The sequence below is a fragment of the Podarcis gaigeae genome (genome assembly GCF_964106915.1).
Source record: "Podarcis gaigeae genome assembly, chromosome: 7".
NCBI classification, from domain to species: Eukaryota; Metazoa; Chordata; class Lepidosauria; order Squamata; family Lacertidae; genus Podarcis; species Podarcis gaigeae.
The window spans coordinates 86176633-86199736 of record NC_139683.1 but is presented as its reverse complement, the minus strand read 5'-3'; the positions used below and the strand labels follow the sequence as shown (position 1 = coordinate 86199736).

At 47.8% G+C, this 23104-nt stretch overlaps 2 protein-coding genes across 7 annotated transcripts in view; both read right to left on the bottom strand.

Annotated features, from left to right (window-relative positions):
• The window catches only part of ARAP3 (ArfGAP with RhoGAP domain, ankyrin repeat and PH domain 3), a 37212-nt gene extending 31614 nt beyond the window's left edge, over positions 1–5598 (bottom strand). The window contains exons 1-2 of one of the 3 annotated variants that reach the window (XM_083748367.1): positions 5467–5598; positions 5201–5427 (exon numbers count right to left, since the gene is read on the bottom strand). The gene's annotated coding sequence lies outside the window, so the exon portion shown is untranslated. Of the gene's footprint in view, positions 1–2784; positions 2963–5200 lie in introns of those variants that run through there. The other 2 variants (XM_083748368.1, XM_083748366.1) reach the window with 2 other exon arrangements.
• Positions 5599–11744: 6146 nt separating this feature from the next.
• On the bottom strand, positions 11745–22109 carry LOC310848892 (START domain-containing protein 10-like). 4 transcript variants are annotated; one of them, XM_083748481.1, is made up of 7 exons: positions 21992–22109; positions 21159–21355; positions 16983–17130; positions 16070–16173; positions 14816–14933; positions 14132–14184; positions 11745–12182 (listed from the first exon to the last, which is right to left on the bottom strand). In XM_083748481.1, the coding sequence occupies exons 1-7, from the start codon at positions 22092–22094 to the stop codon at positions 11970–11972; spliced, it is 936 nt and encodes a 311-aa protein (XP_083604607.1). In that variant the 5' UTR covers positions 22095–22109; the 3' UTR covers positions 11745–11969. The 4 variants fall into 4 exon arrangements, with proteins under 4 accessions (XP_083604607.1, XP_083604608.1, XP_083604609.1 ...); XM_083748482.1 differs by lacking the exon at positions 21992–22109 and adding an exon at positions 21837–21983; XM_083748483.1 differs by lacking the exon at positions 21992–22109 and adding an exon at positions 21837–21983 and having other exon boundaries at positions 21159–21351.
• Between the last annotated feature and the right edge of the window lie 995 nt (positions 22110–23104).

The window sequence follows — 23104 nt, the reverse complement described above, 5'->3', positions numbered from 1 at the left end:
TGGGAGGAATGGGGAAGAACTAAGTGTATGGGAATCCTTGGCTTGCCTCATGCACCCCCACCCTTGTGTCCAATTTGTGCAGATAAAAAGGCTCAGGAGTTCATATACCTTGAGATTAATTCAGCAGCATAAAATTGTCCTTCCTGAAGCCTGGCTTTCTTGGTGCTCATACCTTTCATGCTAAAAGTTCGCGTAGACAAAAGTTCCCAGAGAACAGCAATGGTCTCACATGGAACCCCCTCCCCCACTTTCTCAGGAAGATGGGGCTGACAGACTTCTGTCACACAAAACTTGGCTCTGCACAGAGTCCTGACATTGGGCTGATATGCAGTCTCTGTAGAAGCCAGCCCTTGCTTGCTCTTGTGCTGTCTCTGTGAGAGTGCCAGCAGAGCATTCAGAACCCTGTCCTCTGTGCAGGAAGATCCCAGAGTGAAACAACTGGATTGTGGCTGGAGTGAGATTCTGCCGGGGTGACCAATATGGGGAGGGGTTTGTGACTGGAAAGGCACTGCTGTAATCTGCCTGACTGCTGGCTGAGGGCATGAGAGAGGTCACCAAACTGTGAGTCACACACAGCAAGGACCTCCTTCACACAGCCCGTCTGCCAGCAACTAAGACAGCATCCAGCCTGCTAGGCAGACTCAGGATGGGAGCCCCCTCCCCCTGTTTTGCAGAAGCCCTTCCTGCTATCAGCTCAGAAATCTCTCTGGTTTCTGCAAATAGATGGAGACCAATGACTTTCCTTTGCGCATGCTGGTCTTTACAAAAATTCAGTCTAACTGGCAAGTCTCACTCCTGGGCAATCCACACTCCTGATTAATCATCGTTCATGCAAAATGAATTAAAATAATATATTTCTTACTTATTTACCTGACTCCCAAGTCTTGTGTTCATTTGATTTCCCTTAGTTGTTTAATTCAGTTTCACATTATGGTGCTATGTAGAAGGTGGAATATGGGATCTTTGCCGTGGCTTATTCTGGAAGGGCAGATGTCTCAGACCACAAGATGCAGATCCTAACCAAATGTTACATGCAAAGGGGTGCAACGAAAGCACAACAGCTGCTTTTCCCTAGGAGGGAAGCTGTGGGGAGAGAAGATTTGGAATGGAGAAGTGGCAGAAGCAGTGGGGCTGGTGGGATGCCTAGTTCTCCACTCTGCACAAAACCATCCCCAGCTGCTCCCCATATTCATTTCTAAAATGTTAATGCTGCTATTATATCAGGTTTTTCATCCCCACCCTCATCCCAAACCTTTGAGACAGCATCTCCAAACATGTTTCAAACACTGCAAAAGGCAAAGTGGCATGCTCTCTCTCTCTCTCTCTCTCTCTCTCTCTCTCTCTCTCTGTTATATTGCTGTCAGGATTGGAGGTGGTAAACCTCTGAAAGCCAGTTACAGGACACCATGAGCAGGAGAGTTTTGTTGTATGTACTTCCTGCATGTGGGCCTTCCCATAGGCACCAGGACATTGTGAGAACAGAATCCTGGACTAGATAGGCCTTTAGTTTGATCTAGGACCCTTCTTATGAAAGAGAGAAAGAGATGCGGAGCAGAGATATGGTGGGTAGAAAAGAGTTAAATGCCATCTCCCTCCCACCCTTGGCTTCTCAACTCCAAACCCCACTCGAAAACCTGCATTTCTTTCAGAAAAGCAACCATCAGACATTTGTGCAGATGCATGCAGCTGTATGTAGCTCTACCCTAATTTAGAAACTTTTTAGAAAGTTTGGGCCAATTCATGGAGTGTAGGTCTGTCAACTGTGATTAGCTATGAGGTCTAAATGGAACTTATAAGTTCAGAAACAGTGTACGCCTGAATACCACGTTACTGGGGGGGGGGGCGGCAGTGGCGGGGGGGGGGGGCAAAGAGAATCTATGTCACCTTCATGCCTTGTTTGTGAGCTTCCTGGAGGATTCTCACTGCCCACTGTTAGAAACAGAAAGCTGGATTATTTGGATCTTGATCTAATCAAGCAAAAGAATCCCTATGTTCTAAAAACAGGGATGGTCTTTTTTTCAGCATTAAAAAAAAACCAACATACTGAATTTACTCATGTATTCTCATTCCTAAATTAGGTGCCCAATAGCAAATGCTTTCTGGGCACTGTACAAAAGTCTTGGAATAGGGAAGATTCCCAACAGTCCATCAACACGTGCTTAATTTTCAAAGAAAGGATGCATACTTGTGATCTGTATCTAATCTGCATTAAATGATCCCAGGTACGCTCTTTTGCTTAAGAAACACAAATGTCTTACTGAAGGAGACCACATTCTACTTAGTAAGAACGGCAGCAGCTGCTGGAGGGACCACAGTCTGTCTCCTGCTCACAGCCATTTTCAGGGTTGTGACCATATCACTTGGTTGGGTGCAAATCACTTCGTGTTCAAGAAATAAATAAAAGGATTATGAAATAAATGAAATGATTTAAAAGAATTAATCAGAATTTGTATTTCTCCCCAACATTATGTATATATGAAAAATACTTCCCTTTCAAGGAGCTTCTTTTCCATTACGCTTCTGTCAAATGTCTCGTGCCTCTGGGAGGCTGCGGGTGATGGGGGCTGAGGCAGAGCTGCTTGCTTAGAGCTACCCAGCACATTCATGGTACGTGCAAGATCTGAACCTGGGAGCTTCTGGTGGTCTCTTAGCCATGGCTGTGTATCGGCTGCTTTTGGCAGCTCTCCTGACTCACTCCCATCCCCAGTTAGGAAAGTTTTCGCCCATGCAACTGCTACCGAAACTACTCTGGATTAAACTACTGTCATTCTGGCAATGGCTTACCTGTTCTCACCCCCCTCTTCACTCATCGTGGGTGCAGCGGCTGGAGCCACATGAGGGCTATAAGGTATCCTTAGGAGTCTTGCTTGTAAAGCATCCCAGGCTGAATGTTTTTTCCGTGAATCTAGCTGCTGCACATTACACCACTTTGCGCTCGCTGAGCCTCCCCCCCCCCCAGTTGTCCCATTTCCTCCCATTGTTCAGTGCAGGCTTCCTTCCTGTTGCTCTCTCCAACCCGCCCCCAAACAGGAATTACTTCAGCCATGCACTAGGAGTGCATATTTGTGCATAGGCCAATGGCACTGTGCATGCAGGTAGCTTGTTCATTCTACTTGGCATGAAATGTGTGTGTGTACTTCTCCGGATGTCAAAGTCCTGAGGTGGCAAACCTGTGTCTGAGCTGCACTGCTTCGAATTGTGTGCGTGCATGCGCATGCGGGTGAGGTGGGGGTCTCAACTGACCAAATGTTTTATTTTGTATATGTTAAATTCCCTGCACATAGAAAACTGGATGTTAGAGAGGAGGATATTAGCCACTTACAGGCTAATTTTCGATGCGGAGAGATTTTTGTTGTCATCAGCATCCATCTGCCTTGATGAGTCAGTGGAGTGTGCCTCCAGAGGTGAAGTCAAACCACCGCATTAGCAGCAGTGAAGTGGACTGCCCAGTTGACAAGACCACACTTTTGGCCTTGCTGATGTGGTCCAAAGGAAAGCAGACCAAGACATTTGGTACCAGCTTGGCTGTAGGAGTTGCCGGATGGAGGCATCCAAGATTCCATCCAGCTGTCTTAGGGACCCCACTCCAGATTTGTGTATGGTTTAACCTTTTCTTCTCCCAAATATGTCCCGCAAGGCAGCTGAGGTTTGGGATCAGGGGTTTCCCTCTCCTAAATGGGCTACCTTGATGGGTTCCATCTGCCCTTCACTTCCCTCTATGGCAGGCATGTCCAAAGTCTGTTTCGGGGGCCTAATCCAGCCTGCTGGTTGATTTAATTCGGCCCCTATGGCAGTTTATTTCCTGGGGTAAAATCCCAAAAAACCCTCAACAACTTCAATTGTGGTTGGCTCTTTGGTCGGCCCTCACAGCCCTTCACTTCATCAAATCTGGCCCTCTTTGAAAAAAAGTTTGGACATCACTGCCTACGGAAAATGCAGAAACCACCTTCTGGACCATGGACTCATTCTTGGTCCCACCCACTCAATCCGCTGGAGCCTGTCTTTGCATGCAGGGGAAGGCCTTCACTTACTGAGAGTTTGAGTTTTGGCTACCCACACCTGGTTTAACCAGCCAGCATATACAGTGGTACCTCGGGTTACATACGCTTCAGGTTACAGACTCCGCTAACCCAGAAATAGTACCTTGGGTTAAGAAATTTGCTTCAGGATGAGAACAGAAATCGTGTGGCGGTGGCGTGGCAGCAGCGGGAGGCCCCATTAGCTGAAGTGGTACCTCAGGTTAAGAATAGTTTCAGGTTAAGAACGGACCTCCAGAACGAATTAAGTTCTCAACCCGAAGTACCACTGTAGCACAAAAAAGCATCAATAAAAAGTACAAAAAGCATTGACTTAAAAAGTACACGCTTTGTATGGAGAAAGTATTTGATCATGTAAGTCCACCTGCAATTTGCTGCAGCGGAGCTAAGACACAGGTTTATGACCTTAGTAAGAACTGTGCCTGATTCTTCACACCAGGTATTATACAGGTGTACTGTCATGTGAGTCAGCACACACCATTGCGTGCAAGTCTGTATATAAGGAAATGAGAGGAAGCAGGGTTTGCCGCAGTCAAATGGCAACAGGTTAGAGTCCTCTCAAACATAACTAAGTCCAAACAAAGATGACAGGAAAAGTTGAGTGCCCAGTTGTTCCAAGGAGTAAGGAGGAGGAGACAACATGGTGTACTTCAGTGGCGTAGTGTGGGGGGTGCAGGGGGGGCCGGCCACACGGGGCGCAACATCTGGGGGTTAGGGTTAGGGGGCGCAAATCCACAGGTTAGGGGGCGCAAATTACTTGCCTTGCCCCGGGTGCTGGTGTACTTCACTGCACCCAAGTGAGGGGTTGGGGGAATCCAGGGAGCGGCAGGGTCTCAAGTCATCACAATCCGCACTGTATTCATTCCGCACTTAACTTAAATCAAAACTCTGCAGCCAGTATATATCCTCTTCTACTAACAAAAAGGTTTTTAATCAGCCAGCTGATTCACAACTAAGCTGGTGAATGTGTACACCCACTGCTGCATACGGGTTCACTGCTAACAGTGCCACTGATGTTGGCTTCCTTGGAAATACATACTGAGGGCTCGCTCCCTGGAAACTGCCTTTAGCGGCCACAGGTAATCTAAGCCCAGCAGTCAGCCAGAAAGAACGTGTGAAGCAGTAATTGAAATGACATTGGTCCCCGTCCCCCCCACGCTTACCTCTTTGGCTGAAAGAAAAGTTAGCGTCTCGCTGTGGGGCGGGGAGGGACTCCGCCGGAAACCCTGCAGAGCCGCTGCCAGCCAGTGTGGGCAGCGCTGGGCCAGATGGGCCAGTGGCGCAGCGCCGCTTCGGAAGACCCCGTGTCCGCACCAGAAGTTGAACCTCGAGCCCCGCGCCGGGTCAGGACTGGCCGGGGGCCAAGGCTCCCTCCCTCGGTGGCGCCCGCCTGCTTTGAGCCGCGTCTTCCCTGCCCCTGCAGGCCCGCCGCCGGCAGGATCGCCCTCTCCGCGCAGCGCAGCGGCGGCGCCTCCGCCTGCCTCCTCGGGGCTGTGCAACTCGCGGGCCGGACGCAACCCTCCCCGGCCCTGCTCTGGCCCCGCGCTCGGCCCGCCCCGCGATCCTCCGCCTCCGCTGCCCTGGTGGCCGGAGCGGCGGCGGGAGAAGCCGGCATTCTTTCCCCCCCCCTAAAGATATTTATTAAATTTTTAACAAGAAATGAGTTACAAAACAATAAACAAAGAACAGAAGAAAAATACAAAAACCAGAATTTAACATAAAAAGAAAAAAAGAGAAAAAATAAAAATCCCTCTTACTAATATCTTACCGCTCAATTACTTATTTTCCTGACTTCCTCACACCTCCCTTTTTTGTATTCCATTTAAAAATTTGTTCAGCAAATTCATACCCTCTTAATTTACCCTTAGTTATTTATCCTCACATATTATAACTTCAAATTTTCATCTAATATCAATCCATTCTTGCATATTCTTATTTTACCTTATTACTAGAACCATTTCATTTCAACGTCATTAACATTCAATAATTTTGGGAGAAGCCGGCATTCGTGGCCGGGATTGGGGCAAACCAGGGGCAGCTCTGCCGGCAGCGACGGAAGAAAGGGGTCGTGCGCGGGTGGGCAGGGCACCGCTCGCCCTGCTCAGGGATCCCTGGCCCTTGCCGCTCGGCGGTCTAGGGAGGAACTGGGCCGAAGAAGAAAAAAATGCCTTTAAAAATAATAATAAAGTAGTGAGTTACGTTTAATGATGATGATAATAACAAAGGCTGACAATTCAGGGCACGGGCTTGAATTCTGCCGGAGGGGTCACTCTCAGGCATGCCCCCCAAGTAGCCATAGCTGCCCCGTACGGACTGGATAGGAGGAGTAACCTGCAAGTCAGCCCATTCATATGTAGAGTTAGCACACCAGTGATAAGTGCGCATGCGGTATTGGCATGGTCATTCAGCCTGCAAATGGATCCACTCACATGGTGCTGTGCCATCTATATGCACACTTACATACGAACAAGTCCAAGGCTGCCCTCCGCCCACTTTCAGCCCACGATTTCTTACTGGAGTGCTTGGCATACAGGAAGATTGACTACTCGGAGAGACAATGCCCCTGTGACTCGGGACAAATAGAAACGTCAGAGTATGTCCTTCTCCAGTGACCCTATCACAGAGGCATTCGTATTATCCTGATTTCCCCACTACTTCATAAGTACCCAGGCGCACAGGGCAATTCTATACCCCCCTGCTGCTCTCAGATACCAATCCTGCTACAACATACAGTGTTGCTAGATTCTGCACTGCAGTGCTCAAAATTCGTCGGAAGATGACCTGCGCCAAAACCCAGATTTAATGAACATATGAGTGCTCTGTAAATTGATAGTTAAAGTCTTTTATATATCAACCGTATTCTTTTAGCTTCTTTTAAATTCTTATAGACTTTCACATTCACCTTCTGTTTTAGTACCTTTTAGCTTTCCAAAACGCTTTTCAGATTTTAAATGACTGTATCCCACCCTTTTATGCTGGTCTAAGACCGTAATAAAGATTTGTATTGTACTGGAGTGCTCAGATCCTCTCAGAATCACGGAGATGTTCTCAGAAGCAGCACCTGGTCATATCTCTAGACCAGGGGTCAGCAAAGCTATTCAGCAGGGGGCCAGTCCACTGTCCCTTGGACTCTATTTTTTGGGGGGGGGGGGATGAACGAATTCCTATGCCCCACAAATAACGCAGAGATGCATTTTAAATAAAAGTACGCATTCTCCTCATGTAAAAACACCAGGCAGGCCCCACAAATAACCCAGAGATACATTTGAAATACAGTGGTACCTCAGGTTACATACGCTTCAGGTTACATACGCTTCAGGTTACAGACTCCGCTAACCCAGAAATAGTGCTTCAGGTTAAGAACAGTTTCAGGTTAAGTACAGATCTCTGGAATGAATTAAGTACTTAACCCAGAGGTACCACTGTAAAAGGACACATTCTATTCATGTAAAAACACGCTGATTCCTGGACTGTCCGCGGGCTGGATTTAGAAGGCGATTGGGCCGGATCCAGCCCCCGGGCCTTAGTTCGCCTACCCATGCTTTAGACCAAGCTCTAGCTGTGAAGTAGAAATATTATATTCTAAGGGCTGCAAGGCCACTACCTTGTCGTGCAGAAGTTACATCTGGCCCAATTTACCTAATCCTTACGGTGAAATTGATTATGGTCCTTACGGTTTTAAATTTATGCAGGTTTATTGAGGCTGAGATAGGATAGCCCTAGCAATGCAGTCTGCTCTGTACTGTTAGGATTGCCGGGGATTAGTAAGCAACAACCCTGCAATGAGTCAAGTGTTAACATTGCAGGTCAGAGGTGGGGCTGAGGCTGGCTTGGATTCCCCAAACAAAACATCCTGTGGGTTGCAGCAAAGGCTAATCTACATAATTTGCCCCCTCAGCCACCACCCAGATCAAATCCAGTGCTAAATTGCTCACAAAAGCCTTCCATGCAGCTGCACTTTAAAGTATTTTAAAACTCAGAAAAATTATTGTTTTTGGAATGAAATTGGATGTGAGTTGGGGAAGAGTAGGAACTGATCTCTTTGCTGGTATGATGTCTATCAGTGGGATCTGGATCTGAACGAATGGTAGATGGGTTTAGCTAATCTCAGGCCTAGCAGCAACTTCCTATTTCCTTTCCAACCAATCTCGGGACACTGGGAGGCTCCCTGAGTCACAGGCCAAACAGGAAAGCTCCCCAGCTGTATTTAGTGGGACCCCTCCTCCAATCATGAGCCACCTCATTTCCTGGATGTCTTTGCTGGGTCTCTGAAAAAGGATTGTCTTCCCTTCCCTACTCCTACTGGAAGAGTGCTGCTGTTAACCACCAACTAAACTGAACTGGGCCAAAATCCAAAATCAAGAAGTTGTCTCAAAATCTGTGCTGCTGTAGTATTCTGCATATCAACGAGTTGGGGGGTTGGTTTCGCTTCCTTAGCTTTCTATATACATCAGCTTTCTAGATACAGTGAGATTTTTTTCCTAGCAGATAATGAATGTTGGACTCCGACAGGAAAAAGGATGTCCTATTCTCCTCACCCTCATACAGAAGCTGTGCCTTTAAAGAATAACTTGAAACTGATTCACACTGAATGAATATTAATTCTTCATACTAACATAATTTGCTGTCTGCATCTGATCTGGGAAGGTCCCTTAAATGGGGAAGCACAGATAATTCCTTGTTTCTGAGTCTAGAAATCCAGTTCTGATTTGCTACTTATGAGACTGGTGAGTCATGACTGATTCTGAGCCAGTGCGGGAGGAGATTGCATGAGATTGCCTTCTTCACCACCACTGTTTGTGGCCTTGGTGGTGACTTTCTTCTCCAATGCTGTTCAATCAGCAGTGCTACCTCTCTGATCTCTTTCCCCCTTCTCTCTCTCTCACCCCCCTGAGGAAAGTGGTAGATCATCCACCTTGCAAGCGGAAGGTCTCTGTTTCAATTCCCAATGGCATCTGAGCGGGTCATGGCATCATGGAGCGGCTGGCGCTGTGGTCTAAATGAGAGCCAGTGTGGTGCACTGGCTAAGAGCGATAGACTCGTAATCTGGGGAACCGGGTTTGCGTCCCCGCTCCTCCACGTGCAGCTGCTGGGTGACCTTGGGCCAGTCACACTTCTTTGAAGTCTCTCAGCCCCACTTACCTCACAGATCCAGTTACAGATAGGTAGCCGTGTTGGTCTGCCATAGTCAAAACAAAAAATATTCCTTCCAGTAGCACCTTAAAGACCAACTAAGTCAGTTCTTGGTATGAGCTTTCGTGTGCATGCACACTTCTTCAGATACACTGAAACAGAAGTTTCCAGACCCTTCTATATAGTGAGAAGGTGGGGAGGGGTATTACTCAGAAGGCTGGTGGGAATGGGTGATTGGCAGATAGCTGTGATGAGCCTGTTGACGACTCTTAATGACTGCAATAGGTCTTACAGGAAGAAGCAAGGGGTGAAAAGGTGAAAAATGGCTTTGTCATGTATAATGTATAATCACCCCTTGCTTCTTCCTGTAAGACCTATTGCAGTCGTTAAGTGTCGTCAACAGGCTCATCACAGCTATCTGCCAATCACCCATTCCCACCAGCCTTCTGAGTAATACCCCTCCCCACCTTCTCACTATATAGAAGGGTCTGGAAACTTCTGTTTCAGTGTATCTGAAGAAGTGTGCATGCACACGAAAGCTCATACCAAGAACTGACTTAGTTGGTCTTTAAGGTGCTACTGGAAGGAATTTTTTTTGTTTTCACCTCACAGAGTGTTTGTTGTCGTGGAGGAAGGGAAAGGAGAATGTTAGCCGCTTTGAGACTCCTTCGGGTAGTGATAAAGTGGGATATCAAATCCAAACTCTTCTTCTTCATCATCTGCAGGTAGGGCTGGGAGAAGCTCATGCCTGAAACCCTGGAAAGCAGCTTCCAGTCAGTGCAGACAATCCTGAGCAAGACGGATCCATGGTCTGACTCACTACAAAGCAGCTCCTTATGTTCCTATGTTGTTCATGTGTCACATTCCATCTTATAGCACTTTACAGATGCAGCAAGTTAAAATTCCTACTTTTAACACAAGCTTTGCTTATCAAGGTTGACAAAAGGTTGCCTTGTTCGTGTTTTGCTGAGAGCTGTTAAACTGCACGTGCTGAGAGTGTTGCTTCTTGCTGTTGTATGTTTGTATCATGGAGTGGATGGCGCTGTAGTCTAAACCACCAAGCCTCTTGGGCTTGCAGAGTGGTGCTCTGCCTCAGATTCTGTCAGCCTAGCAGTTTGAAAGCACGCCAGTGCAAGTAGATAAATACGTACCGGTGCAGCAGGAAGGTAAAAGGCATTTCCATGCACTCTGGCTTCCACCACGGTGCCCCATTGCACCAGAAGCGGTTTAGTCATGCTGGCCACATGACCCGGAAAAGCTGTCTATGGACAAATGCTGGCTCCCTTGGCCTGAAAAGTGAGATGAGCACCACACCCCATACAGTGGTACCACGGGTTACAAACACTTCAAGTTACAGACGCTTCAGGTTATAGACTCCACTAACCCAGAAATAGTACCTCAGGTTAAGAACTTTGCTTCAGGATGAGAACAGAAATCGCACGACGGCAGCAGAAGGCCTCATTAGCTAAAGTGGTGCTTCAGGTTAAGAACAGTTTCAGGTTAAGAACAGACCTCCAGAATGAATTAAGTTCTTAACCCGAGGTACCACTGTAGTCGCCTTTGACTGGACTTAACAGTCCAGGGGTCCTTTACCTTTACCTTTTTATCTTTTGTTTGTATCATGCTTTAACTGCTGGGATCTCAAGGAGAATAATTGTCTTCCTTTCCCCATTTTTAATCTTTACAACAGCCCTGTAAGGTAGCCTCAGCTGAGAGTTCATAGTTCAGATAGCAAAGTTTGAAACTGCACATACTTGCAATATTTTTTCCTTGTTGCTGTTTATCGATTTGTCAGGGTTGGCCAACTTTTTTTTATTATTATTGTTTTGGTATCTTGCAGTAGGTAACAGAATTATAAAAAGTTGCATTTAAAACAAGGGGACCTGCTTTCCTGGGATTGTACAGGTTTGTTTTTCTTTACACAATCTGTGAATGGCATTCTGTATTTGTATGTGACTTTTCCTTCCAAGAGCTCAAGGTCATGCACATCTATCCTGCCCTTCCCATTTGCAACAGCCCTGTGAGGTAGGCCAGGCTAAATTAATATATGTGCATAACTAGCAGTTCTTGCTAATAGATTACAGAGGGAGAAATGCAGGGGCCCCAATCCACATACAGTGTACCAGGCCCAAGTAATCCCATTGACATCTGTGGCTTAGCATTAGGTATGAATGTGAAGGCCACCTCCCAGCCATCCCGGGTCCTGTGCCGTCTGAGGGCAGGGTGCCGCATTCCACACTTACAATACGTAATGTCAACTTTCGGTGAATAGTCCAGGACACTGCTAGTGGGATTGTCCCCTGAGTGCCACCAAATGGCTCTAAAAGGCTAGAATGCAAAGCAGCAAGTGTGAGAATCCCTCTACCCCACCCCCACCGAGCTCTTGGCACATGCACACTGATACTCTGCACTTCAGTCTGCGCAGAAAGGATACCTCAGGTCGTTGGTCCTGTGGTGTCCATTCCTACGCACTGAGATTCTGCGGACCTGTCATGGCCACCTGAAAACCATCATCCCATGCACAGTTGTGGTGCTTCCCAACACGATTCACAAACAGGGAAGGAGACAAGAGCAAACTGTGGCCACTGGTCATATATGCGCTTTTTGAAAAGTAGTGCTGAACGGCGCCCCTGGTGCGTCTGTGTCTCTTGGAAAGTGGGGAGTTGGAGGGCAGGGAGCTTTGTCTTCTGTTGGGTGGGTGGGCATGGGGCGGCTCTGTGGGAGCTGCTGTGTTCTGGATGGTGGAAGGCCTCATCCAGCTCACAGGACGGCGATGAGCTGTGCATCCAGATCCTGGCCTCAGGCCTCGTCGTCACTGAGGCTCATCTTGGCTTCAGACAGACCGCTCTCGTCGATGTTCTCCAAGGAGTCAGAATGCTGCAGGGAGAGCTCAGCTAGGCTAATGCTGGGCAATGTGTTCTGTTCTGGGTACAACCAAGGCTTAAAGCCAGGGTCATGCTTCCGTTTCCACTCTGGGTACTTCAGCCCTGCCTTATAAATCGTCTTCATAGCCTGTAAAAGGAGAGTAAGTTGGTAGTAGCCAAAAATCTGGTTGCTGACGTGTATTGTGTTTCTGAACTGAAAGCAAAGACCCACTTTTACACGAGCAGACAGAGGCAGCAGGCTCAGGGCTGAGACAGAGACACAGTAGATGACCTCTGTGAGCATCAGGTCTCTTTGGTTCATATAGTAATAATAATAATAATAATAATAATAATAATAATTATTATTATTATTATTATTATTATTATACTGCCCTATGCCAGGAGGTCTCAGGGTGGTTCACATAAAAAGATCACAGTATATAAAATAGAATTCAGTCATGGCAGACTTTCCTGCCCTCAGAGGAGGCTAATTGATAGGAAGGGCATGGAGATTTCTTCTAAGAGCTGTGTTATGTACTGAGTTGAATAGGATCCAAACTGCAGCAGTCTGATTGGTCCTAGAACAATAGGATCCAAATTGCAGCAGTCTGATTGGTCCTAGAACAATAGGATTCAGAATGCAGCAGTCTGATTGGTCCTAGAACAATGCTGCAGTATGACTGGTTGGCAGGAACCACCCAATCATGCTCCAGATATAAGTGAATCCACAACCTGATTGGCTTACAGTAGAATTTCAGAATTAGCCAATCATGTGCAGCCCATTGTGTAAATAATGTATATAAAGCAGATACTTTGAGGGGACATTCATTCATTCCTCCTCACCACTATGAGCTGAATAAAGAGCATGAAATCACTTTGCGACTCTGAGTATATTTCAAGCTGCCAGTTATTTAATTCCCTTATTGGGGCACACTAGCAGTTCTTTTGAGTCTCCCTAATGTCCCAGAGCAAACAATTTGGTTGAAGGGCTGGCATGCCCATGAGGTGCAGTAAGGCGGTGGCCTCGGGCAGCTGCCTCCTCCTCCACAGCTGCATCACATTTTCCGTAAGCGCACACACACCCCCGCCGCCACACTGCCTCTGCCTCTTCTGTGGGCATGATGCTGCCATGGGCTCCACCACACATGCACCGCGATGGGAGTGGCAGTGGAGGGTGTCTGCAGAGGAGGAGGTGGTGATGGGCCTATGGCAATGGCAGGGAGTGCCCATGGTGTGTGTGTGGGGGGGGGTTGCCTTAAGTGGCAAAACATCCTGGGCCACCCTTGTTTGGGAGCAGCTGGCCTAAAAACTGAAGAGCACAGCTCTTCCATATTCTAGCTGTGCAGAGCTACACTTTTTGACAGTGTTGTGGGATGTGAAACACAAGAGCAGTCAAGTACAACATTCCTAGAGTGAACATGTTTACACATGGGGAGGAATGTTTGTCCAGCCAGCAGGTAAACTTCCTGTTTCCTTCTGGGCTGGGATAGACTTCCTCCCCATGTGACTAGAGGTGGGCGTGGCCTCACCTGTGCAGGTAACGACAAAAGCATAGGGCAGGGCAACCATCTCTTTCTCTTTTTTACTACATGCATCAAAGAAGCAACATCTACTTAGCCAAAGATGCTCTCTTGGCTTCCAGCTTCCAGCCAAGAGAGGACAAAGGGACTATCTTCTTATGAGATAGTTTCCAGGTGTATGCTACTTTTCTAAGATAAGTCTGCCTTCTGGGATCCGATTGTGAACAGAATGTGAGTAAACTCTTTTTATGCTTTTATAGAAGATTGTGTTGTGTCTTATCTTTTATGAGGGAATAAGGGGAAAATACCAGAACAGTTATTATAGAGGCTTTAGCGAGCCTGAGCAAACGCATCCGCTGAGTTTAAAAGGGGAATGTTTCTCTGCTAAATTGTGAACTTGTTAACACAAGTTGGAAAGGCTATTATCAGACAATATATCCTCTCCAGCATCCCTGAACATTCCCACAACTGTGCCAATATGGACAGTTATTCCCTGCCCCCTACCAAGACTGCTTAGCAACTTGCTTCAGTCATCGCCATCCTGCCACATGGATGTGCCCACACAACTCCAACTTACCTTTGGTGCCACGTACTGAGATGCTTTATTCACCACCCACTTTGGTAATGAACCTAAAAGCAATCCAGATCCACTTGTTACCAAAAGCTGTTGCACACAAGTATCTCTGCCATGATAACTGCTGTATTTTCCCACCATTCCTACACAGAGAAGAGCCCAGTCTATTGTGCCCCATGGGACAGGTGCGTCACCCATCGCTGTGGGTCCTTTGGCTATCCTTTGCTATCCTGCAAGGCTCCTCTCCCCAAAGCACACCCACCAGCCCCACACCTGAGATATGGTGCAAGTAGAGATGTGGCTGAATTGGCTGCACGATCAAGTTCAACTGATGGTGGCGAGTTCAGTAATGCAGGATCGGCTGAGTGAGCAGGTCCTCCATGTGGAATTTGATCACACAGCCAATCCCTGCAGAGAGCAGGGTTAAAGCCCCCCTTCTGCACACTGCCTCCCTGCCAGGCACTCGGGAAACATGGTGCCAAGGGCTTCGACTCGCGAGTGATGTCATAACAACCTCAGATGATTGCAATCTGGCCTGCTCTGCCAAAAATGGTTCCTACCTGTGCCTTAGGAAATCTCCCCTTTATTTATCACCCTGAACCCTCAACACTGACTTGGGCACTGCCTGGAACAATTTCCCCCCCTCTCTCAGGCTTTACGCCACAACCTGGGCGTAAAGATGCTTACCTCGAGGGTCTACTTGGGTGAGGTAGTAAAGAATGCAGCCACTCTTGTCCGTTGCCTTGATCAAGTAGCCCGTCTGCAGGGATACGGCCCTCACGCAGTCCTTTCGGGGTGGGTACTTCTGCAGAGAGACCCCACAGTTTAAGGCTTGGTTCATACATGCAGTCACCGACATGAGTGCCCGCTTGAAGAGGAACTTGTGAAGGCACTGAATCACACAGTAAGCCCTTTGTGGAAACAGATGCATATGCACTAAGGGCCCTCAGATGTAGGAGCAGGGCCCATGGAGGGAGCGAAGGAGGGAAAGGAAGAAACTGGTGGAGAGCCAAACTGAGAAGCAGCAGCAGCAACCCTACTGAAGAGGCTGCCAGTTCCCCACAGTGGCCAACTCAGGAAGAGGTGAGTGAGATATTCTTGCTGCATAGCAGATAGAAATGATTCCCTTGACTTGGTGTAAGGCCATGGCTCTCAGTGCTAGAACACATGCTTTGTATTCAGGAGGCCCCAGAATACAAGAAGTGTGCATGCACTGAAGAAGTGTGCATGCACACGAAAGCTCATACCAAGAACTAACTTAGTTGGTCTTTAAGGTGCTACTGGAAGGAATTTTGTTTTGTTTTGACTATGGCAGACCAACACGGCTACCTATCTGTAACTGGAACTATGGAAGGCACCACATTGAGCCGCATGAAATGGAAGTCCATCAACCTCACCAGGTATCTGAAGAAGTGTGCATGCACATGAAAGCTCATACCAAGAACTAACTTAGTTGGTCTTTAAGGTGCTACTGGAAGGAATTTTGTTTTGTTTTGACTATGGCAGACCAACACGGCTACCTATCTGTAACAGGAGGCCCCAGGTTCAACCTCCAGTTAGCTCTGGAAGAGACTTGTCTGTCTCTGAAACCCCATAGAGCTGCTGCCAGCAACTCAGCCAGACAGAGCTGTAGAAGGCAACTTCCTAGCTTCCTTTGAGTAAAGGCGTGCTTTTAATGGGCTTAAAGGATTACAAATGAGGCAAGGGGGTTGAGAAACTGGCATGGCTGAGAGAAGGGGGTTGAGGGAGAAGGAATTCTGTGTCTCTGCATGAGCAAAGGAAGAGAAGAGATGGGGTGGGGGAAAACCCCTTCCTCTTCCTTGCCAGCAGGGTACCAAGCCAGGGATGGCACCCATCCCTGCTTCCCATTCTGAACTGCAAGGCAGGACCGCAAGCACCACCCAAGGATCAGCTGCGAGGAGCTGAGAGCATGTGGCTCACCGGATGTTTGACGCTGTAGTTGATGATCATGTAGTCGTGGCCAAGGGGCAGCCAGGAGCGCAAGGTAACAAAGTCCCTATTCTTCAGAGGACTTGGGCACCTCCCTGCAAGAGAAGAAACACGGTTAGCAAGAACATACTGAAATTAAAAACCCCAGGAGGAAATAATGCCTCACTAGAGACGTTGCCTAGAGAACATGGTTCACCCCCGTTCTGTTCTGGGGACATAACACCAGCCTACAGAGATGTGTTTTGAATAGCGCTATATAAATACCAAGCATTAATGAAGCAGCTCCAGTGTGTGTACCTGGATCTACCTGTCCTTGCTAAATGTTTTCCTGATTTGAGCAGCAAAGTATTCCCTGCTAGTTCTACCTCAGCCATTCCTTCCCCAATGCCCATTCAGAACCCCACATTAAAAGAAAAAGGAATGCCATGTTTGCATTCCATGTTTCGGGCAGACATTAGTTGAGCAAATATTCATTTTATTTAATGTGCATGGCAGAATGTAGAATGTGGCATTCTGCTCAGAAAGCCATTCAGCTGGAAGAGACCTCAGGAAATCCACTGTTACAGCACCCCTGATAGGTGGTCATCCAGCTACAGCTTAAAATCCTTGCTGAGTTTTTTGTTTTCTTTTGGGGGATGCAAGAAGCTCAGGACTAAGGGTTTCAGTGCAGTGCTACCTATGGCTACTCAGAAAGAAGTCCTGAATTACTCTCAGGTAAGTGGGTCTAGGATTGCAGCGGAGTAATCCAGTGGCATTCTCAAGATACACCAGCCCCAAGCCCAGCAGCCCCTCTGGGCTCAGATGGGGACATAGCTTAGAGGCACAAGAAGTGCTTTCTTCTAGGAAGCCACATAATCTGTCAGGGGTTCCATGCCCGTCAAGTGCAAGAAGCAAGGTTGCTCACAAGAGTAATATCCAACATCCGCGTTGACAGTCAGGCGCCCAATGTCATGGGTCTCAATCATGTTGGAGTCCCACTTCTTGCGGTAACTGGTGTCATGTAGAACATCATAGAGAGTCTCCGGAGGCACATCACGGCAGACAATGCGCATCTGTGTGGCAAGGAATTTGTGTGATCATGCACTGAAAAACCGATAGCAAGCACAACAGTGGTGTCATCAGACTCTGAGGCAAAACATTTTACCAAGGGGTGGGGCAAAGGCTGAGCAAGTGAGAGGGAAATTGTAATAAAACAAGCTAAGCTTCACATCCCCTGCTTTTTTCCAGGCCTGGTCTGCACTTTAAAGCTCCTTTATTTGCTCCAGATTTTTCCTCACAAAAACTTGCTCTTTAAAGCTCTATCAGAGCAAACCACTAAAAACCTGAATGGATGTTTGTCCTGACTGGCTATTACGGAGCGGGTTTTCACAGGAAAAGCTCCAGAGCAGTAGCAACAAACAAAAGAAACACGTTTGGACGGAGCTTTTAAGCACAGATCTGTTCCTGGAAAGAATGGGGCAAAAAGTGAGTGTGACTGAGCCTTCTTTTTACTTTACACATTAATTTTCTGCATGCAGGGAGTTGAGGGTTACCTAAGCTTCAGTCTGAGCTGGTACAATCCAGTCAGAGCTGCATCACGTGGCTCTTCAGATTCCATCACTTTGTTATTAGTCAGATCTTCTGTAATGAGATGCCTTAACCCAAAACAAGGTCAAGTGCACTTAGACCAAACTTTTCTCTTCAGTTGGCTTAGCTCAAACAATCCATCACAAGCAAATGTGTGGAGCAGCAGTCCATTTGGAACAGAAGCAGATAACTTGGGGAGAGGTCAATTATGTGCCAAGAAAACCTGGATTCTGAAACTTTAAAGATTATGCAAAATCAATAAAATGGCAGCTATGTGAATATTTTGTGTGATTTATTAATATAAGTGGATTTCGTTTACTGTATTTTTCGCTCTATAGGACACACCTGACCGTAACACACACCTAGTTTTAAAGGGGGAGGACAAGAAAAAAGAATTCTCTCCCTGGTGCGCACCGACCCCTCTCGCTCTCCAGGCTTCAGCGAAAGCAACGCGAAGCCTCCGGAGGCTTTGGGCGGCTATTCCTGAAGACAGGAGAGTCTTGCTCTTCTGGCTTCAGTGGAAGCAACACAAAGCCATGGAGCCTGCATTTGCTCTATGAAACGCACACACATTTCCCCTTAATTTTTGGAGGGGAAAAGGTGCATCTTATAGAGCGATAAGATCGAAAAATACGGTATTGTGTTTAGCATCTGCTGATGTTGAACATATAACCTCTCACAATCCCAAAGGTTTTACTCTCAGTTGTGAGGTGCAATGCAATAGCCCCTGCGTCCGACGTCTTTGCTTCCTGCAATTATATACCACTTTCCCCATTAGGAACCCGAGGTGGTTTACCAGTTTAAAACACTAAAACAAATGAACAGTATAAACTGTAGAGCCACATAGTCATCTCAGGTTGTCTGGTGGTGGTGCAAGTGTCCTGGCCTGGGCCTCCCTGGCTTTCTTAAGGTCTTTCTTGCATGACGCAGCTCTGAGCTTCCAGTTCCCAAGGAGACGGAGAATCCCAAAGGATGCTCCAGGAGAGAGGCAGCTGGCTTGAGAGGAAATTCCTCAGCCGCTCCTTGAGGGTCTGCATCTTCCAGGCATTGGAATTTGGGGGACATCCATCCCCTCTCTTCATCTCCACATGTTTAAATATTGTCGTTCAAAGCAGCCCATTTATTCCCTCCACCAATACAAGGTGACCATGACTGGATGATGTCATGGTGGTGAAACCCTGCAAAAAGGGAGTGAAAGAAATATGGAAATTCTCCACTCAATATCTGGTGGAGGCAACCAGATACTTGCCACTGAGCATTCAACTACATTAGTAAAGAAAAAGTGCTTTATATGCATTTTAACACTGTGACAACAGATGGGGCTGTGGAGTCCCGACTTTCACTTTCGTAATTTCCCTTTATGAAGTTTACAATGCATTTTCCTAAACACTTTTTTGATGTGTCTAGATCCAGCCTGAGAAAACGATTATAGATCTCATAAGTCTGCAGGTGGTTTCCGCCCTGAACTAGAGACCGAGGCCTCAGCTACATTATTAAAGAAACAGCAATTTGAATGTGCTATAAACATGCAACACCAGATGGCGCCAGAGAGCAGGAAATTTTAAAACACGATTTCCCCATAGAGATTTCTTTTCTTTTGTTAAAACGATCTGATTTCTGACTTATTTATAGCGTTTACCCCCCTATGTTTAGATCCACCCCAGATTAGTGGTAACCAAAGTCACGACAACACCTGTCACTAAAGCTGTCTGTAGGATTAAGTGCCTCAGGCAGTTGGTACTTCATGGATCTATCTATCTGCATCTATCTCAGCTCAGTTCAATGAAAGCAATGGACTAAGATTAACAAGATGGTATCTGCTGCTCATTATCCTGTTCTCATTTTTAATTAAATACTAGCCAGATGCCGAATGAAAAGAGCTATCCCTTTTTATACTGCCTTTTCTCTTTTTTGTCCTTATTTTCATCTTGGTATTCATGTACAGAAAAGCTCATATTATTCCACCGGCAATCCACGCACACACAGGGGGGTGGGCTGGGGGCTTCCACTGTTTGGAAAAGAGACCTCCAGATGCCCAATCTCCCTTGTCTGAAGATTAAATGTCTCTACACAGGAATTCTTTAGTCCAGCAGAGGAATATTTCAGAAGCGTGGATACCATCTAGAAGGGCCTTCCACCAACCGTGGCTGCTTTGAGAGCTATGGCCATTCCTGGACCTGGAGAGTTGGTGCCTGCCCACCCACACAGGGGGAAGCCTGGCCAGCTGACAGCACTGGGTGGGCCCGAAGCAGACGCCCCACGCAGGCGCCCCCAAGCGCAGCGCGGCCTAGTGCTCCTCTCCATCAGTTCTGGTTCCTCCAATGCCAGAAGAAAAGCTCTGGGCCAGGCTGGGGGCACCTGCTTCGTGCTCCCTCTAAAGTCTGCACATGGGGCCCGGGGCCCTCTGGAGCACACATATGCCACTGATAGGCTGGAATTTTGATGACCATTACCTCATGTGAACAGTGTGAAAACCTCCACGTATAAGCAGCACTGATTTCACCATCAGTCTCCCTGCTTGCCATCTACACTCTGCCCAGCCCAGTAAGGCATGAGAAAAGAAGCCATTATCTCAGAACTTTCTCTCAGCCATGCAAACATTAAAGTCACAGGAATCCCTTTGAACATTCTGCTTAGAAATTCTAGACACACTTATTGAAAATAAATAAACTCCGCTAAGCACAGTGTGACTTTTTTTTTTAAGTAAACATGTAAATCACAACTAACGGTTGGTTAAATGAAGAATCTTCGTGTACCCAAGTAAACCAGGTTCCATTGTATTGATCCCAGGCCTTTTAGATATGGAATAAGCAGCACCTCAGTGTCAATATGTGAGCACAAGAAAACGATGTGTGGAGCCAGTGAGTGAAAACTGAATCAGCCTCTTTCTGAGGGCTAACCACAACTCAAAAGCTTGTGTCTTTATCTGCTATCAAATCCATATACAGTGTTCAATTCCCTTACGTCTGGGCAGGACACTCAAAAACATAGAATGAGCCTTATCTTCCCCTATATCTATCTCAGTTCATGTCCAAGATACCTGAACAGGGATATTTCTGTCTGTAAAATGTGCTCGGAGGCTAAAACAGCAGAGATCCCTCACAGAAAAAAAGAAAGGGGAGAAGAGGATGAGGAAAAGGGAATGTGAGAGCCCAAAGGATCTTCCGGGACCTGTAACATTCTAGCTGAATTGCACCATTGCACATTCTGCAGCCTGGATTAATTTGAGAACTGAGCGCAGTAAGAGGGATGCTTGTTTTGGAGCAAACCTTTGTTTTGGAGCCCAGCATTCATGGGGCAGGAGCAGGAGAAGAGGCTCCTGGGCAAATCAGAGGGGGCAGAAAGGGGGTGGACAGTGCTGCATCATCACCCATGATTCCCAAGCCCAGGCAGGAGCCCCTGGGTGGCATTCAAGTAAGTTTTACTCAGAGCAGAGCCTCTGGAATTGATGTTGTGTTCATTAATTCCAATAGGTCTACTCTGAGTAAGCCATAGCTGAATGCCACCCCCTTACCTTGATTTTCTGGACAGTCTTGCTCTCCTGCTGCATTTGGGTCCACACTGCCACTCCTCCCTTGTTATACCGGCTGCTCCAGCCTTCCTGGCTTTCACACTGGTCCCGGAAAGTGTTGAAGTCGGAATCATCTGGGATGTAGGCTCTCTCTCCTTCCCCAGACATAGGTGCAGCTTCCTCCAGGGCCGCCAGGCTGCCTGAGAGAAGGAGCTGTGCAAATACCCACCCAGGCAAGAGATGTTCCTGGCTGGCTACTGGGGAAGCTACGCTGGGCTCAGCGCTGCCCTAGCCACTTCCCTCTCTTCCTTCATAACTCTCCCTCCCCAGCTCTGTCAGGGGCCGCTCTGGGCCCCCAGCCCTGACTCTGGGAGAGAAGGGATGGCGGCGGCTACTGCTACATTCAGTGCCTCCATCAACTGCATGGCGTGGGCTCTTCAGAGCCTAGACGCTCCTCTCCTGCAGAAGAGTCACGGCTGCTGCTGGCAGTGTGGATGCCTTCTCAGTCCTGCCAAAGGGCACCAGGCCCCCCTGGGAAGCTTCTGCTATTTATGTGGATAATCTGTAAGTGCACAAATACACACAGAGCGCATTTCAGTGTTCTATCCCCAGCATTCTCCAGTGCCTCCCCCTCCCCCATGCCTCTTTCCTATCCCTCTCCTAATTTCTGCTTCTCTTAACCTGCCTCTGACTTTGCCGCACTGAGTTGCAGAAGCAGCTGGGCACTTGCCAGCAGCAGCAGCAGCAGCAGCAGCAGCAGCAGCAGCAGCCGCTGGGTTCAGTTCTGCAGATGGTTAATGGCCTTGTTAATGCAGGATGCAGTCTGGTCTACTTACCCTGCAATGGAACTGTTGTGGGGGAGCTAGAGAAAATTCTAGATTGTGGAATAGGGATTCTGGAACAGGGAGAAGGTTGTGGGGATTGCCTCACACTGGCCATTCTACTGGCATTACATTCTGAGGCAAAAAGGACATTCCAGATGTACTGGAGCATAAAGGGAGGGGTTTTCAGATTGTAGCTCCTTCAGCTGTGACGAAGCTAGAATGTTCAGAGCTTTCAAAATGCTGTGGCCTCGTTAGAGATAGTGTGATGGCCTGGGATTCAGACTTGGATGCTGAACCTGAGGGATCCCAGCCTGCACAGGATTCCCCGCCTCCAGAACCAGCTGAGCCGGGGCTGGGGCATGAGCCTGAAGGGTCCTCACCTGTGCTGGATCCTCAGGTGCAGGCATCAGCTGAGCCTGCTCTGGCTCCTGAGGTGATGGAGGACCCATTGCCTGCAGGTGCTCCACTCTCAGCCCCATCAAAGAGAGCTGAGTTTGCCTCTGGGTCCAGTAACCCTCCAGCCTCTCCTGAGCTGCAGAGGCTCAGGGCAGAGAGGCGGAGGGAACTAAGTTCCCGCAGGAGGAGTGCTTGCCTCCAGGCCAGGAGAGGCGAGTCACCAGAGGATCGGGGCTGCCCTATGCCTCGGGGCAGATAAAAGCCCCAAGTTGTGGGAGCAACATTGTTGGTTGCTAGTTCCTGCCTGAACTCTGTCCTGCTTTCCCACCTGAGCTCCTGACCCGCCCAGGCTCCCTGCTTGCTTGCATGCCTGTCCCTGACTTCACCTGACTCTTTGCCCTGCATCCAGCTTCAGCTACTACGGACTGCCTCCACGTGGCATCTTTGACCACGGACCGGACTTGGACCTCACCTCTTGGGTAACCCACGGGACCAGCACAGTTAGGGATGTACCCGACCCAGGAAGAGGAGCTCCCCTACTCCAGATCTGAGTGTAACAAGGCAGATGCAGCAGGAGGCAGAAAGGGACCCCCATCTCAAAAAAAACCTTGAATCAAGGTTTCCTGCTAACAGTCCAGCAAGACCAGTTTTGCTCATCACAATATTAATCACAATGTTCACAATATCGCAATACTAATCACATTGAGAAATCACAACAAGCAGAAGTAG

Excerpts from the sequence above, each read along its gene's own strand:
- LOC310848892 (XM_083748481.1), bottom strand. The coding sequence starts at position 22,094 with ATGGCCAGTGTGAGGCAATCCCCACAACCTTCTCCCTGTTCCAGAATC. Across the intron at positions 16,174-16,982 it reads GGATGTTGGATATTACTCTT|GGAGGTGCCCAAGTCCTCTG; the intron begins GTGAGCAACCTT and ends CTTCTCTTGCAG. Across the intron at positions 14,185-14,815 it reads CACCCAAGTAGACCCTCGAG|GTTCATTACCAAAGTGGGTG; the intron begins GTAAGCATCTTT and ends GATTGCTTTTAG.